This window comes from Elgaria multicarinata, chromosome 1, assembly GCF_023053635.1.
Source record: "Elgaria multicarinata webbii isolate HBS135686 ecotype San Diego chromosome 1, rElgMul1.1.pri, whole genome shotgun sequence".
Lineage (NCBI taxonomy): Eukaryota > Metazoa > Chordata > Lepidosauria > Squamata > Anguidae > Elgaria > Elgaria multicarinata.
Window position 1 is genome coordinate 25757051 of NC_086171.1, and position 14962 is coordinate 25772012.

Here is a 14962-nt window from a genome sequence, read left to right on the forward strand (position 1 = left end):
AAAATACACAATTCAGACTTAATATGGAAACCTGGGCCAGATCTACACAAAGCAGGATATAACACTTTGAAAGCAGTATATGGAATGTGCCATGGCCTGTAACATTGTACTGCACTTCAATACTGTTATAAAGTAGGGTGACCATATGAAAAGGAGGACAGGGCTCCTGTATCTTTAACAGTTGTATTGAAAAGGAAATTTCAGCACCCCAAGAGTCAATTCCAAATGTATGTCTGCAGTTTGTAAGTCTGTGGTTTGTAGAATGTTGGCCTGAGTGGGCGGAGTTAGAATGTCTTGGGAGGGGGGAGGAGTGATATATAAGGGAACGACTGAGGGGATTGAGAGTTCTTGTTCTTGTTCTTTTCAGGAAAGCTTTTCAGGGAGACTTGTTAGGTACTCTTAGAGTCTGTAGTGCTCTCTGTATTTATGGTACTTAAGTTCTGGGAAATTTGAGGGTCAGTGTAGTGAGTGGTGTCTTTAGAGTGTGGTGTGCACGTAGTTGAGGTATATCAATCAATACTGATGATAAAGAAAGTTCAAGAGTGATTGTGTGAGAAAAAGGAAAGCGCGAATGTGAATGAGTGACCGGATTGTATGGAAGGTTTCAAAAAGGTTTTTAAATGTTGTTATTTGAAACAAAGCTTATGAACTTTTAAAAATAAATTTTGATTGTTTTGTTTTAAAACTACCACAAAAATCCCACGTGTCTGTTTGGCATTTATAATCTGAAGTTTACACATTCAGCACCCACTCTGACAATCATTCACCTAAGCAGATATAACTCACAGCGCATTATTATATATATTAAAATCCTTCTCCATTTTAAACCCCTTTCTCCACATAGTTTGGAGGAAGGTGGGTTTTATCCCTTGCCTCAGGCATATCAAGCGGTGGTGCTTGGCTTGAGCAGGGAGTAGCCTCGGCCGGGTCTGGTGTTCAGAGCCTGTGTCGTGGCAGTCATTCGTATGCATGTCGCACCTAGTGAAATTTCCTCTTCATCACAACAGTTAAAGCTGCAGGTGCCCTGCCCTCTTTTAAATCTGGTCACAGTATAGCTGCAGTATAGCCCCTGCAGCTTTAACTGTTGTGATGAAGAGGAAATTTCACTAGGTGCGACATGCATACGAATGACATCTGCTGAAATTCCCTTTTCTATGCAACTGTTAAAGATACAGGAGCCCTGTCCTCCTTTTCATATGGTCACCCTATTATAAAGCAGTAGTGTAGATCCTGTCCTGGTTTATTTTGATCTGGCTGTATTGCTGGTTACTGTAACACAAGCACACAAGGAAATGTACAAGGAAATCCAGCCCTATGCTGCAACCCGTGTTGCTCTACGTGTGGAGATTTCTTAATGTAATCCCCTCCACACCCATTTGTCTCCATCCCTACACACACATTGGCTGTTGTCATCCTGCAAATGAAAAGCTTTGTTTACAGAAAGACTGCATACATCCCATGCATGTGTGAGGACAGGGACTGGATGAGGACCTACACTTTTTCTTGATGAACAGGGCTGTGATTCCACTTCGCTAACCTCAACTAGGGTTCGCTCAATTTTTTAAATGGACAAAACTGTGTTGAATGAAACAGGGCTTAGCAGCTTTCCCACACTGAGAACCCATTTACAAATGAGACTCTCAAACTAGATTCACAAATTTAATCTGGATACCGTTATTCGGATGAAACGTTCAACCTGATTTAAGGAAAACAAACTAGGTTTCAACTTTCCCCTAAACTGGACCACAGACAATCAACTCTTTTTCCAGTTTTCTTTTACCGACTCAATATAAACTATATTTGGCTTTACTGTTGTTTATTCACGAAGGTGAACCTGATTAGAATATTTTTGTATGGTTGAAGAAAAATCCTGTATACCTCCATAAAAACCTATTTTATACAACTCACTTTACTCAATGGCAATCAAATCCAGGGGTTTAAAATGTAGTTTTTAATGCCTAATTTAGCATCTACTTTGACTTTAAATTGAGTCAGTGCCACAATTGTTTGGTGTTTTGTGTGCCCCATATGTTTTTAATTTGGGCTTTTCACTTTATATAATATATAGATTTCATTATGCCTTCTCCCCCCCCCCCCCGCCCCTTTCATTGAAACGGGGATTGTCTTCATTTGATACATTCCGTACCAAAATAAAAACATTTTGGATGCATTAAGGCAATAACAGTTTCCGTCGTGGAAACTTATTGAGCTCCAGTATAAATAACAAACTAAAGCATAGGTTGATTTGGTACCAAAAAAAGTGATCTGCTTTGTTTACTTACATAACAGTTTCAATAAGTCAAAAGGAGAGCTTTGAAAGGCAGGAATCCAAACTGGATTTACTGATGGTTTCATTGCGACAAGGACTTAAACATTCACAATGGGTGTTTTTATAAACATTTGAACACTACATTTGAAGTTAAGAATCATAGCATTTTCATACATGAGGCTTAAATTCCTTTTGCTATTCACCTCTGATCAGTGTCAATCTGGAAGACAAAACTGAGTAGAGGCCTTGTAATGTTGAATGACCATTCTGGTCAATGTATCTTTTGTTTGTTTGTTTACATTTACATTACAATGCGATTGAGCAAGGGCTGCTTTAAATCTCATGTAAATGCCCTGATTTAAAATAATCAGGATGTTACTTTTTTTTTAAAAAAAAAGAGTTTTCTCTCTCTCTCTCTCTCTCCAGTATTGCACTTATCAAAAGTATTTATTTTGGTATCTTAACATACTTCAAATGCAGGCAGAAAAAAAACTAGACATGCATAGCAATTCCCCCCCACCCCCACTTAGACAAGAAAAACTGTACACTACTTGGTAACATAGTGGACTCTTCCTTTATAAAACGGAGCAATTGCATTGTTGAGATTTACCGGTCTCTAATTCATACAAGGCAAATGTTGAAGGGCTTTTTAAAAGAAAAGAGAAAATACCCTTTCTGAGCTCCGATTTAAACTGGTCAGGATGCATTCAGAATTACATGCAAAGATTAAGCATTATGGCGTTGACACTTTGAGGCACAGTTGTCTTGAGCTATGCCCACGTTGTAGCTTATTGTAAGAAAGCAAGGCACTTATTGTTATAGCAATGCAGACGCTTAATGTGCAGTTTGATTAATACAATAAAATAAGTTAATAGTTTGACTTAAAAAAAAAAACTTGGGAGGGTTTCCCTCCCATAATTTACATGACCTTTAAAGAACTGATTTTACATTTCATTTAACAACAGCAACAAAATACTTTCGCTCCAGGGGAGCACTGGTTTATTGCCATAAGTGAGCACAATTCACTGGGAAGTTCTCCTGCACAAGCACCACTGAAATGGACAGGACCCACGCAAGAACACAACCAAGCTCTTGTGAGGCTCCCATCCATTTTAATGACTCTTGTGAAAGAGAACTTTCCAGTGGGCTGTGCCCATTATTATTATTTTACTGACCTTGATATAAAAGAAAGCTGTTTTTTTCAGTCCTTTCTTCAGACCTCTTGTTCTGATTTTATGGGAAAACCAATGGCATGAAAAATGTCCACTTGTGGGGAAAAGGAAGATTAACAACTCTCTTTAAAATGGCGGTACTAGTGGCACTTTGACAGTCTTTACTTCTGATATATGTGATGATTTCTGAATGATGCAGCTGGTTGTTCCTTGCAATTTGTCCTTCCCTTGCGCAAGGTTTGTTAAGGCCATTGCTGCATTGATCTCTTTCCAATACGTCTCGTCCTTGTGTGATCTCTTTCTGTTAGCTGCACTAGAATCAAACAACAAGAAATGTTTCTGTGTCTGATGATGATGATGATTGTCATGCACTTAAAAAATGATACACAGCGTGTCTCAAATGCTTAAAAAAGGAGTCTCTCTACCAACATAAGACAGATATATTTAGGGTGACCTATGGAAAGGAGGACAGGGATCCTGTATCTCTAAAGGTTGCATAGCAAAGGGAATTTCAACAGGTACCATTTGTATGCAGCACCTGGCGAAATTCCCTCTTCATCACAACAGTTAAAGCTGCAGGTGCCCTGCCCACTTTGAAATCTGGTCACTCTAGTATAGCTCCTGCAGCTTTAACTATTGTGATGAAGAGGGAATTTCGCCAGGTTCTGCATGCATACAAATGACAACAGCTGTAATTCCCTTTTCTATGCAACTGTTAAAGATACAGGAGCCCTGTCCTCCTTTCCATAGGGTCGCCCTAGTTGTATTGGACTGGCTGGTATGATGTACTCAACACATGTGGAGGGCACCAGGTTGGGGGAGGCTGAGATAAGGCTGAATGTCAGTGGCTGAGGGCGCAGTTCTAGGCATGTTTAGAGAGAGAAAAAGTCCTACAACTCCCAGCATTCCCCAGCTAGCCACACTGTCTAAGGAAAACTGGGAGTTGTAGGACTTTTTTCTGTCTAAACATGCATATGGTAGGATTGCACTATGAGCTAACTAAAAGAAATAATACTGTGATTACTTGGATTGCCTTTAAGAATGTTTAATAGCCCTGATACTAACGATCCACATCAAACCATTTTTTCAGATGGCCTTTCGGGAAGGCAAAACGTCTCACAAAAGCCTCGCTGTGCTCTCCTTCTTTTCCACCTGTTTATGGCCCTGGTGGCGGTGGTGGAGGTGGCAAATGCATTGCCCACTTCTATTCAGTACCATTTTTTGCACACCAAGCCAGAGTGAGGGCAGGTGGCAGAGAGGCAGGTGGACTGTCTAAAGCTCCACATGGATAGACTAGCTAATCTTCTCCCCAAAACTGGGGACATTTTCGAGCTAATCTAAATAGAGGCTCAGAAACAATACCCACGGCCCCTCAAAGCCTTCCCTGCCAGCTCCCCAACCCACGAAACACCCCCTCCTTTCCCCCCCCCCCCGGTAAAATGAAATAAGGTGGTGCAAGGGAACAGGGGCAGTGGAGAGCAGGGACACACACAAGCCAATGGAACTGGTGGCCCCAGGGCAGAGAAGATTCTGGAATGCTGGAGAAAGGCAGGCAGGTGGACAGCTGCACCTCTCCCACACAAGAATGGGAGTGTTTTTTGAGTAGCAAGGCAACAGGAATGGGGGGATGGGTTGCTGGGATGGGGGTGGGGGTACTCTTCTCCAGCTCAGATTTTGATCCAAACCAGAGAAGAGTTTGGAGGCTTTAAAAGCTCCCCCCTCCTTTGAGATGGGTTTTCTGAGTCCTGACATTCATTACTGAGCATGAATATCCCCCCCCCCGTCCTCCCTCCCAATACCTTTTCCTTTTATGTCATGTCTTTTAGATTGTAAGCCTGAGGGCAGAGACCATCTCATTATAAATATTTGTAACTAAGCTAGCCTGAGAGCCTTTTTCAGCTAAGGAGTAAGATAAAGCTGCTATAAATAAATAAAGGAGAAAGCTGGCATCAGGACATAGAAAAGAAAAGGTCCTGAGCAACAGCAGGGAGCCTGAACACCACCCCTGCTAAGCTGTGTGAAGCCTTTCACAGCCCCCGCCCCCAGCAGTCACCAAAAGTGAGGACCTCTTCACAGGTTTCAAAGTGAAATACACTGGAAGGAAAAGCAGCAGGAAAAAAAAAAGAATTCATTAATACAAATTATGTATTGAAAACCTGGGGCCAGCGGACATTTTAACTGGGTCTAGAAATGTTAAATGAAATGAAATCCTACCCACACACTTACTAGTGTGTACTGTGACAGACACCCTTACACTCCCACCCTCCTCAAAAGCTAGCGAAGGTCTGCATTTTCTGGAGGCAAGTTTTAAGAGATAGTTCAGCTGGGAAGCAAGCCGGCAATCAACCAGCCATGTGGGTAACGGCAGACGGGCAGGCCGACAACAGCTCCGTCTGGTACCTGAGCAACCGTTTGGTCAGATGAAGAAGCCGGGCAAGAATCAGAAGCTTTGGTGGGTCAGGCCCAGTTCTTTTGGCCCCTTGCGCCACCTGATCCCACGTCTGCCCATCCACATGGGCTGCCAGACTGGAATGGGGCAAGGATTGGAAGCAGGGCTGCTCAAATGGCCGCAAGGAGAATCGCCGTGGGCACAACCCGCGTCAGGCCTTGGTTTCCGCTTGCACCCGGAGACTCCGCCAGCTGCTATTCCCTTCCATTTCCCAACAATTGAAAAAACTCACCATGGCAAGCGGGGGATGAGGAAGCAGCTGAAAAAGGACTTGAAGGCAGATGGCTTCAAAGTATTCCATGCAATCCAATGGAGGCATCCCCCCCCATTGGTTTGCGTGGGGGCAGGTGTGTGTGTACTGCTTTCAAGAGCTACACTTGGGAAAGCTGCTGCTTGCGCAACAGCCCCCCTTCCTGGAGGTGATCCATGGGGTAAGATTGTGGCCTGTGTGTGTGGGGGGGTTTCCCTCCCCTGAAGCAGTTGCCCTGTGTGCAGCCATTCAACAGCCCCATATTCAAGCCAAGAGAGAAACCTCCCGGAGGGGGGGGTGTATTTTGAGAAGCAGCAAGAGAAAAACTGCTGCTTGGGGCAAAAGGGCCTCACCCCAATGGCCTCCTGCTGGGGCCATCTTGACAATGGCGCATTGGTGCCACGAGTCCTCAAAACCCCACGCTTGCGCTCCTGTGGGCTGCCCCCACCCTAAGGAGTGAGCAGGGGGGTTGCCTCTGAAGGAGCCTCCGCTGCTGCGGTGCTAGGCTGCCGTGGTGCATCTGCACGTCTCCCCCAGTTTTTCCTAAACTTTTTTACCTTTACGCACTTCTCCGGCATGGGTGTCCTTCTGGCCACACTGGAAAAGCGCATACACATTCCAGCGGCCATTCGGCTTGCTGGCCCACCCCCTCCTCCCGGTCTGGCCAATGGCTACCAATCAGGGGATGCCATTGGTCGTGACACACCTCTGCTGCAAGTTCTGAGCAAGGCAACAGATGGAGATGCAGCATCGTCACCTTGCTCCACCTGACTTTTTAAATTCGGAGCTTCAGGGGAAAGCCCTGGGATGGCTCCGCAATGGCTGCTGCATCATATAAATGCCCTAGTGCCACTGCGGAGCTGCCCTGGGGCGTTCCCCTCGTATAGACAACCCCATGAAGGGGGCTAGTGGAGGCTGTTGGCTCCGATGTCAGTGGGGCACTCAATCCGCTCCAGGTTTCAGTCAGGACTAGTCAGAACTCTAAATTCTCCACCTTGGACAGATCCTTCAGAGTTCTGACTGAAACCCGGACTGGATTCACTGTCCCACTGACATCAGCGCCACCAATCTTCACTGGAGGGGGCTGTAGATTCTCTTCAGCAACATTTTCCCAGGTGTAGCCTGAGATGGGGTCTCTCCATTGGTTATCATTCTCCTCTACCACCTCCACTACTTTGCAAGCAAAAGTAAGGGCTTTGTACTCCCCCCCTTTCCTCTGACTTACAAAGGTTGCTGGAGTGAGCCTTCTTTTTTGGCTGCTTGCTAAAGCCCTCCATGTTCTGCAAAAGCCATCAACGTTTCGCAAGTATTCAGCGGGCCCGCTTGCCAAAAACCCATTCCTTTTGAGACACTGTGATGTCCTCCCCCCCATCTTATTCCCAGTACCTTACATCCACTTCTGAAATATGCAACTGGCAAAGGCAACTTTTACTCACCTTTCACACTTGTTAGGTCCATTCTCCAGAGTATCTGAAAGGAGACAATAATCCTGTTAATTTCTATTTTCATCAAAGTATTTTTTAACGTTATGGAAACAAAAAGAGTGTGTTTATTCAACAATAAGCTTTTTAAAGAATTTTAAAAACATGAACCTATACAACAAAGAGAGATCCTGATGAAAGCCTATGAGTGGGATCCAGGTTTAACCATACAAAGGGGAGACCCATTGAAATCAACACTTGCATCTTAGAAGGGAGCCTTTCATCATTTTATTGACTTTTCCTGGCACACTGCCAGATCTCTTGTGGCACAATAGTGGGCCACAGCAGTGCAGCTTATAGTCTGTGGATTATTTTTATTATTTTTATTTATTTATTTATTTGTTCAAAACATTTGCTCTTCAGGTTTACAACTTCTAACGCTAAAAAGTAAATAGCAAACCAGATTTATTTTTTTTAAAAAAGCAGCAGCAAATAAAAGAGAAGAGCAGAGGCTACGTTAGATCCAGGCCATGCTAGTCATATTTTAGTCCCATTGAAATCAATTACAGCATAGGCCTATGAGCTTTATCACACCAGCGTTATACTGTGCAATCACCGTGAATTGCATGCAAAGGACTCTGAAGTTTTCCAGCTTATAATCTGCTTTTATTGGGAAGTACTCCCATGCATCCTCCTTTAATTGCGCTTCTTAGCCAAAAGAAGTGCAATATTTTGCTACTAGTTTTCGAGCGTATCATTTGTTGTTTTCTGAGTGACCACTGGGGTGCAGGAACAGGATTTGAAGAAAAATTAAACAAATGCTTACATCTGCGTAAGCTTTAAAGATAATGACATCAAAATTGGTACAGTAATAGATATTAAGGAGAGCTTTAAGCATACCAAATTTGAATCGAATTGAGTCATCCATTGATTTTTTATGATGTTTTTACATTTCCCCCCTTAAACCCACTTCCTGGTATGCAAAGGATCTAGCCGCCTAGTAGTAACATTATTATTATTATTATTATTATTATTATTTATTTATTTATATAGCACCATCAATGTACATGGTGCTGTACAGATAACACAGTAAATAGCAAGACCCTGCCGCATAGGCTTACAATCCAATAAGTTGTAGTAAACAATAAAGAAGGAAGGAGAATGCGAACAGGCCAGGGAAGTGTAAACAGGCACCGGGTAGGGTGAAGCAAACAGTATAGAGTCAGAACAAACTCAATATTTGAAGGCTATAGGGATAATTCGAGGGAAACAGGTATGTGGGATGAAGCTCTGAATGTGCCCACTCAGAAGTATGTCCTATTGAATTCTGATTCTGACCCCTGATTGGTAGCCATCGGCTAGACAGGGAGGAGGGGTGGGCCAGCAGCCTTAGTTGGGATCCAACCCATTGAAACAAACTCTTGTTTAAAATTGGAGTGACTAAAAAAGTTCTCACCCATTGACAAAATGGTAGAAGATTTGGCATGAAGCAAAGCTCCTGTTCTACAGATGGGACACCACAACAGAAAAATCTCTTTCCTGGTTGCCTACACCTAAAAGCAGGGGGCCTCAAAGCAGGGGGCCTCAAAGCAGGATGTTAACTTTTGGGAGGTCCATGTGGGGAGTAGCTAGTCCTTTAGATACCTGGCTCCTAATACCCATAGATTAAAGCCAGCAGTCAATGAAGCTGTTTATGAATTGATGAAATAGGCTCCGTATTGCTGGTCCTGCACAACAGTCTAGCAGCTTGACCAGTTGAAGGTTCTGGGGAGGCATCCCCACATAGGGATGGGTGAGAATTTCAGGGGGGTATTTTATAATGAATTTGTCTTACTCCCCCACTCCAGTAAACTGGATGGAAAGAGTCTAAGATTCTCACATTTTCAGTTGGGAGAAAGTGAAACTGACAGATTTCTTCATCCAAGCAGAGGGCTTTATGCTTTAATATTCTAGCTATGAATTCTTATGTATTCAGCCATATTTATGGTGTTGAGTTGGGGCTGCCACCTCTTTGCCAAATTATTTCCCCCCAATATCCCACACATGCTTCTCCCTGAGATTAAAAATTCAAGAATAATACATTAAATAATTAACAATATGCTGCCCTTTCAGGACAGAAAAAATCAGCTGCCTGAGGTTGCTCTGCCTAATGGTAGGGCCAGCCCCACTTGATGTGGTTAACCCTTTTCCCCTGTGGTACTCATGGCTACTGCTCCCTGACTATATTTAAGTAGGGATGGGTAACCAAAGCAGGTCAGGTTGTCAATTTAATGAGAACTTACCAAATTCACAGTTCCTTTTCATACGCATGAAGCAGAATGCAGTTATATGGCAATATTTACACTTTTCCAGATTTTGGAATGCACTTCACAAATTATAAATATGCACACAAAACTATATAATTAGGAAATGTGCACACAAAATGTATATATTAGGGGGAAATGCACACATAATGTATATATATGTTGTACCCCACCTCGATCTGGAGGGAGAGGCGGGTAACAAATAAATAAATAAATTATTATTATTATTATTATTATTATTATTATTATTATTATTATTATTTTAGGGGAAATCACTTGGGAAAATCCATACGTTTCGAAAAGTGCACACAAATGTAGGGTGACCCTAAAGAAAGGCAGACAGGGCTCCTATATCTTTAACAGTTGCACAGAAAAGGGCATTTCAGCAGGTGTCATTTATATGCATGCAGCACCTGGTGAAATTCCTTCTTCACAACAGTTAAAGCTTCAGGAGCCCTGCCCTCTTTTGTATCTGATCACTCTAGCTAATTCTGCTCCCTAGCCAGCCCCTCGCCCCTGCAGATGGTGACCAATCAGAGATCACCATCTGCTGGGAACACCCCTGGAGCAGCTCCGGAATAGCTCCTGAGCAAGTACAGACCGGCAGAAGAGCTGGGCTGCCCGCACTTTGGCTGGAAAAGTCAGGATAAGTCCCTGACTTTTCAGCTGTGCATCTTTAGCTCTTTGCCCCAGAGTGGCTTTGAATCTGCGTCTGCGTCATCTAACCAACACCACACAGATTTGGAGCCACCTGGGGGCAAAGAAGACATCAAGACAGCCTCCATCTTGCAAGAGAATATATCTCAGAAAGGGTTTTTCTTTATAACATTGGAATTCATTGAGAAAAATCTTATCAAAACACATTTGCCCTGATTCAGATAAATCAGACTGTGCTCAGAATCACCACGTCAAGAACTGTGGGGATAAATTGGATGTACATCTGAATTTGCATCCAAATTCTTGCAGAACTAGTCATGCATACCTATGCACAACTTGAGCTGGGTTGGGCCAATAGGGTTGGCCCAGCCCAGCTCAAGGCTTGCTTCACTCTTTATACCTCTTTATGCTTCTATCTTCTTTGCGCATAAATCATATACCAGCTTGCTCAAGGCTTGCTTCACTCTTTTTCTCATTACGGACTTACAGCAACGTAGCTGAGCATCTGCTTTGAGACATGCACATCACCATTAGTGAGTTCAGTGTGGTTTTCAATCCACAGTCATAAAAGCACAATGTTTCTTTATTTAGAGGTGGGGAAAGCTATAAAAGAAAAACAGTCAGTGGGGAAAAATAAGGCCAAACTATAGATTGCAGCACAGACTGCAATTCTAAGGCCATTGGGGGATGCATGGATGGTGGCACACTCTCATCAGAATTCAGCATGCACCACAGAAATCTACCACGGAAGAAACTGGTTAATGTTTTCAGTCTGTCTTCATAGGGCTTTGTTTCCAGACCCCTGATCATTAGGGATGTGCTCCGCTTCTAATCGGACCGACGAATTAGAAGTGGAGCGGGGTGCTTCGCAAGTGCGGCCTAGACTTCCTGGTTGAACCGCGGGCTCAATTGAAGAAGCCGAGGGACTGCGGACGGAGGCAGGTAAGAGAGAGGAGGGGGTGTTACCGGGCCCTGCCGCTGTCGCTGCATGGGCGACAGCAGCAGGGCCCGGTAAACCCCACTTACCTTTCCGGCGGAAAGGTTCCAGATCGAGGCGAAGGATCCGCCTTCACCTCGATCCTCTTCGCCATGCTCCGCCGGCCCCCCAATCCTCTTCGCCTCCGCCTTAAGGGGAGGCGAAGCACCCCGCTCCGCTTCTAATTCGCCGCTCCGATTAGAAGTGGAGTACATCCCTAATGATCAGGGGTCTGGAAACAAAGCCCTATGAAGACTGAAAGAACTGGGCATGTTTAGCCCAGAGAAGAGAAGATTGAGGGGAGACATGATAGCACTCTTCAAATACTTGAAAGGTTGTCACACAGAAGAGGGCCAGGATCTCTTCTCGATCCTCCCAGAGTGCAGGACATGGAATAACGGGCTCAAGTTACAGGAAGCCAGATTCCATCTGGACATGAAGAAAAACTTCCTGACTGTTAAAGCAGTATGACAATGGAACCAGTTACCTAGGGAGGTTGTGGTCTCCCACCCTAGAGGCATTCAAGAGGCAGCTGGACAACCATCTGTCAGGGATGCTTTAGGGTGGATTCCTGCATTAAGCAGGGGGTTGGACTCGATGGCCTTATAGGCCCCTTCCAACTCTACTATTCTATGATTTTTCTAGGAGTCCAGTGCCTTCATCTCACATCGTCTTCAATGAAGATCTGAGCATTCCACACATTCTAGGATGCAACCTCTTTGAAAGACAGAGAGGTTGATTTTCCAAGGCCATTCATCTTTGATCGATGAAATGATCTGTTCCTAAAATCCTTGAGCATGAAAGACGCTCTTATGCAGCAACTGAAAAACAACAACCCAGCTCTTGGCTGTGGAATCTTGTTCTTCTGCTTGTCTCCAAGACCCTGAGCATTTCATTAACACCAGGGGAGTGCTACTTTCTGGTTAGTTAGGCAGGCCTCATCCCACTTCCATTCTAATAAGACTAGAATGCCTGTTCTGTGTTGGTTCCAAGAGGATTATAAATCTCTTACTATTGGAATTCTAAACACAGTTAATAGACATTTTGCGTGTTCAACAATATTAAAACTGTAGCATTCACCGCCAAGTTATTAATCATTGCTCAATACTAGCTCTGTGTTGCAACATGCTGTTTTTCAGTACCACGTATTTATTATATTCTTCTCTTTTCGTGCTTTCTATTATGCTATAAATTGGAAGGGTGTTTTTAATTGTTAAATTATTGACTTTGTTGTAGGCCACGTAGAACTCCTCGGAGATAAGGCAGGGTTTAAATGTATTAAAATGCAGCAAGATTGACACTGAATGCTACATAAGCACACTGTTGCGATATTGTTCTCATAAAAAATCAGGCAAAAACACTGCAAGAGGCCAATTTAAAGAGGCATCTTATAAAGATATGTGAACCATGTCATCCCCAGTGTAGAAATAATTTTGGCTTCTGTGTTATTTTCCCAAATGGCTGCTAGATGTCTCTAAATAGAGAGCTTCAGTTATTGGGCAGTATAGGAATGCAATAAATAAATAAATCCAGATTATTTCTGAAGCAAGGCACGACCTCCTTAGCCTATGGGTGAGAAATAGCACCTTGTCAAGGACTGATGAGTTGAATGACTTGCTGTGGCGTTCCAGGCCTTGGCTTGGCTTAGCAAGTCCTTGATGGGGGGTGGCAGCTTTCAAAGTCCAGTAAGCCCCTGGAAGAGCCAGTCCAAGGGCTCAACTACACCAAGCATGGTATTCCACTATGAAAGCCAAGTTCTACATCTAGGAAATAGAAACCAAATGCACAGTTACAAGATGGGGAATACTTGGCTCAGCAATACTACAAACGAGAAGATCACAAGCTGAATATGAGCCAACAGTGCAATATGGCTGCAAGAAAGGCAAATGCTATTTTGGGCTGCATTCATAGAAGTAATAGAAGTATAGCTTCCAAATCACATGAAGTACTGGTTCCTCTCTATTCAGCCCTGGTTAGGCCTCATCTAGAGTATTGTGTCCAGTTCTGGGCACCACACTTCAAGAAGGACACAGACAAGCTGGAGCGTGTTCAGAGGAGGGCAACCAGGATGATCAGGAGTCTGGAAACAAAGCCCTATGAAGAGAGACTGAAACAACTGGGCATGTTTAGCCTGGAGAAGAGAAGATGGAGGGGAGACATGATAGCAATCTTCAAATATTTAAAAGGTTGTCACACAGAGGAAGGCCAGGATCTCTTCTCGATCATCCCAGAGTGCAGGACACGGAATAACAGGCTCAAGTTACAGGAAGTCAGATTCTGGCTGGACATCAGGAAAAACTTCCTGACTGTTAGAGCAGTACGACAATGGAACCAGTTACCTAGGGAGGTGGTGGGCTCTCCCACACTGGAGGCATTCAAGAGGCAGCTGGACAAGCATCTGTCAAGTATGCTGTAGGGTGGATTCCTGCACTGAGCAGAGGGTTGGACTCAATGGCCTTATAGGCCCCTTCCAACTCTACTATTCTATGATTCTATGAAAATAGTATATAAAAGGCAGGAGCCACACTGCTGCTTTATAGAGGTATTGAAGTGCACTGACAACTGTTGGGGCCCATTGTCGCATACCATATACCGCTTTCATACTACTGTATCCTGCTTGGTGTGGCTCCTGCCTTTTATATACCACTTTCATAGTGGAATATCCTGTTTGGTGTAGATGAGCCCCATGGGTACTTCCAGATGAGCTGTTTATTGTGCAATCACCCTGCCTTGTTCATGGAATTTTACAGGGGTTCAGATAATGTTGTCTTCCATTTGTAAACTTCCCATATTTTCCCACTGCTCCCACCTGTTTATATTATGACAGAAAATCCAGGCACAGGAGGGAAAAACATAGGAGCTACACAATGTTGTGCACCTGAAAGCACCCCTGATCTCTAGAGGGAGCTTCCAGAATCTACCCCTGAAGTGTAAAATGTTCTGGATTTGGGCAGCATTTCTGATTTATAAATAGCATTATATGTGACACCCGGCTGAAAGTCACTCTTCGTGAATTACAGTTTTTTGTTTCACATTATAAAGCATTCTCCTTTTCCTACTTATTGTGTGAAAGATGCTCCCAAAGAGAGGGAAATGAACAGCTCAACTGTACAGGAGGGCTGGAAAGCGGCTCGGTACACATAACAGCCTCTTTGTGTACAAAGTACAGCAGAAGGGGAAGAGGAAAGAGAGAGAGACAGAGTCCTTTTTCTGATGACTGTCCAATATATTTCCTTCAGTAAATAGCAAAACCAAGACTTATCACTCATGATGTCTCCTGAGGATACAACGCAGTGCTTATTTTGAGAGTTTTATACATTGCACACCACTCCAAGGGACATTAATTGTGTACAAAGAAACAGTGGAATTTTGCAAAAATTTAAACAATGGAATAATACTGTGTTGAATTATACCACAGCTGGGTTAAATAATGCAAGTGTTAAATAAGTCACTCATCCACAAAAT

The 14962-nt window shown here is 43.6% G+C and overlaps 1 protein-coding gene across 1 annotated transcript in view; it reads right to left on the reverse strand.

Annotated features, from left to right (window-relative positions):
• Positions 1 to 3449: 3449 nt before the first annotated feature.
• The window catches only part of MKX (mohawk homeobox), a 67447-nt gene continuing 55934 nt past the window's right edge, over positions 3450 to 14962 (reverse strand). The window contains exons 5-6 of the mRNA XM_063128340.1: positions 7577 to 7610; positions 3450 to 3754 (exon numbers count right to left, since the gene is read on the reverse strand). Of these exons, the coding sequence (XP_062984410.1) occupies positions 3568 to 3754; positions 7577 to 7610 (221 nt within the window). The 3' untranslated portion in view covers positions 3450 to 3567. The remainder of the gene's footprint in view (positions 3755 to 7576; positions 7611 to 14962) is intronic.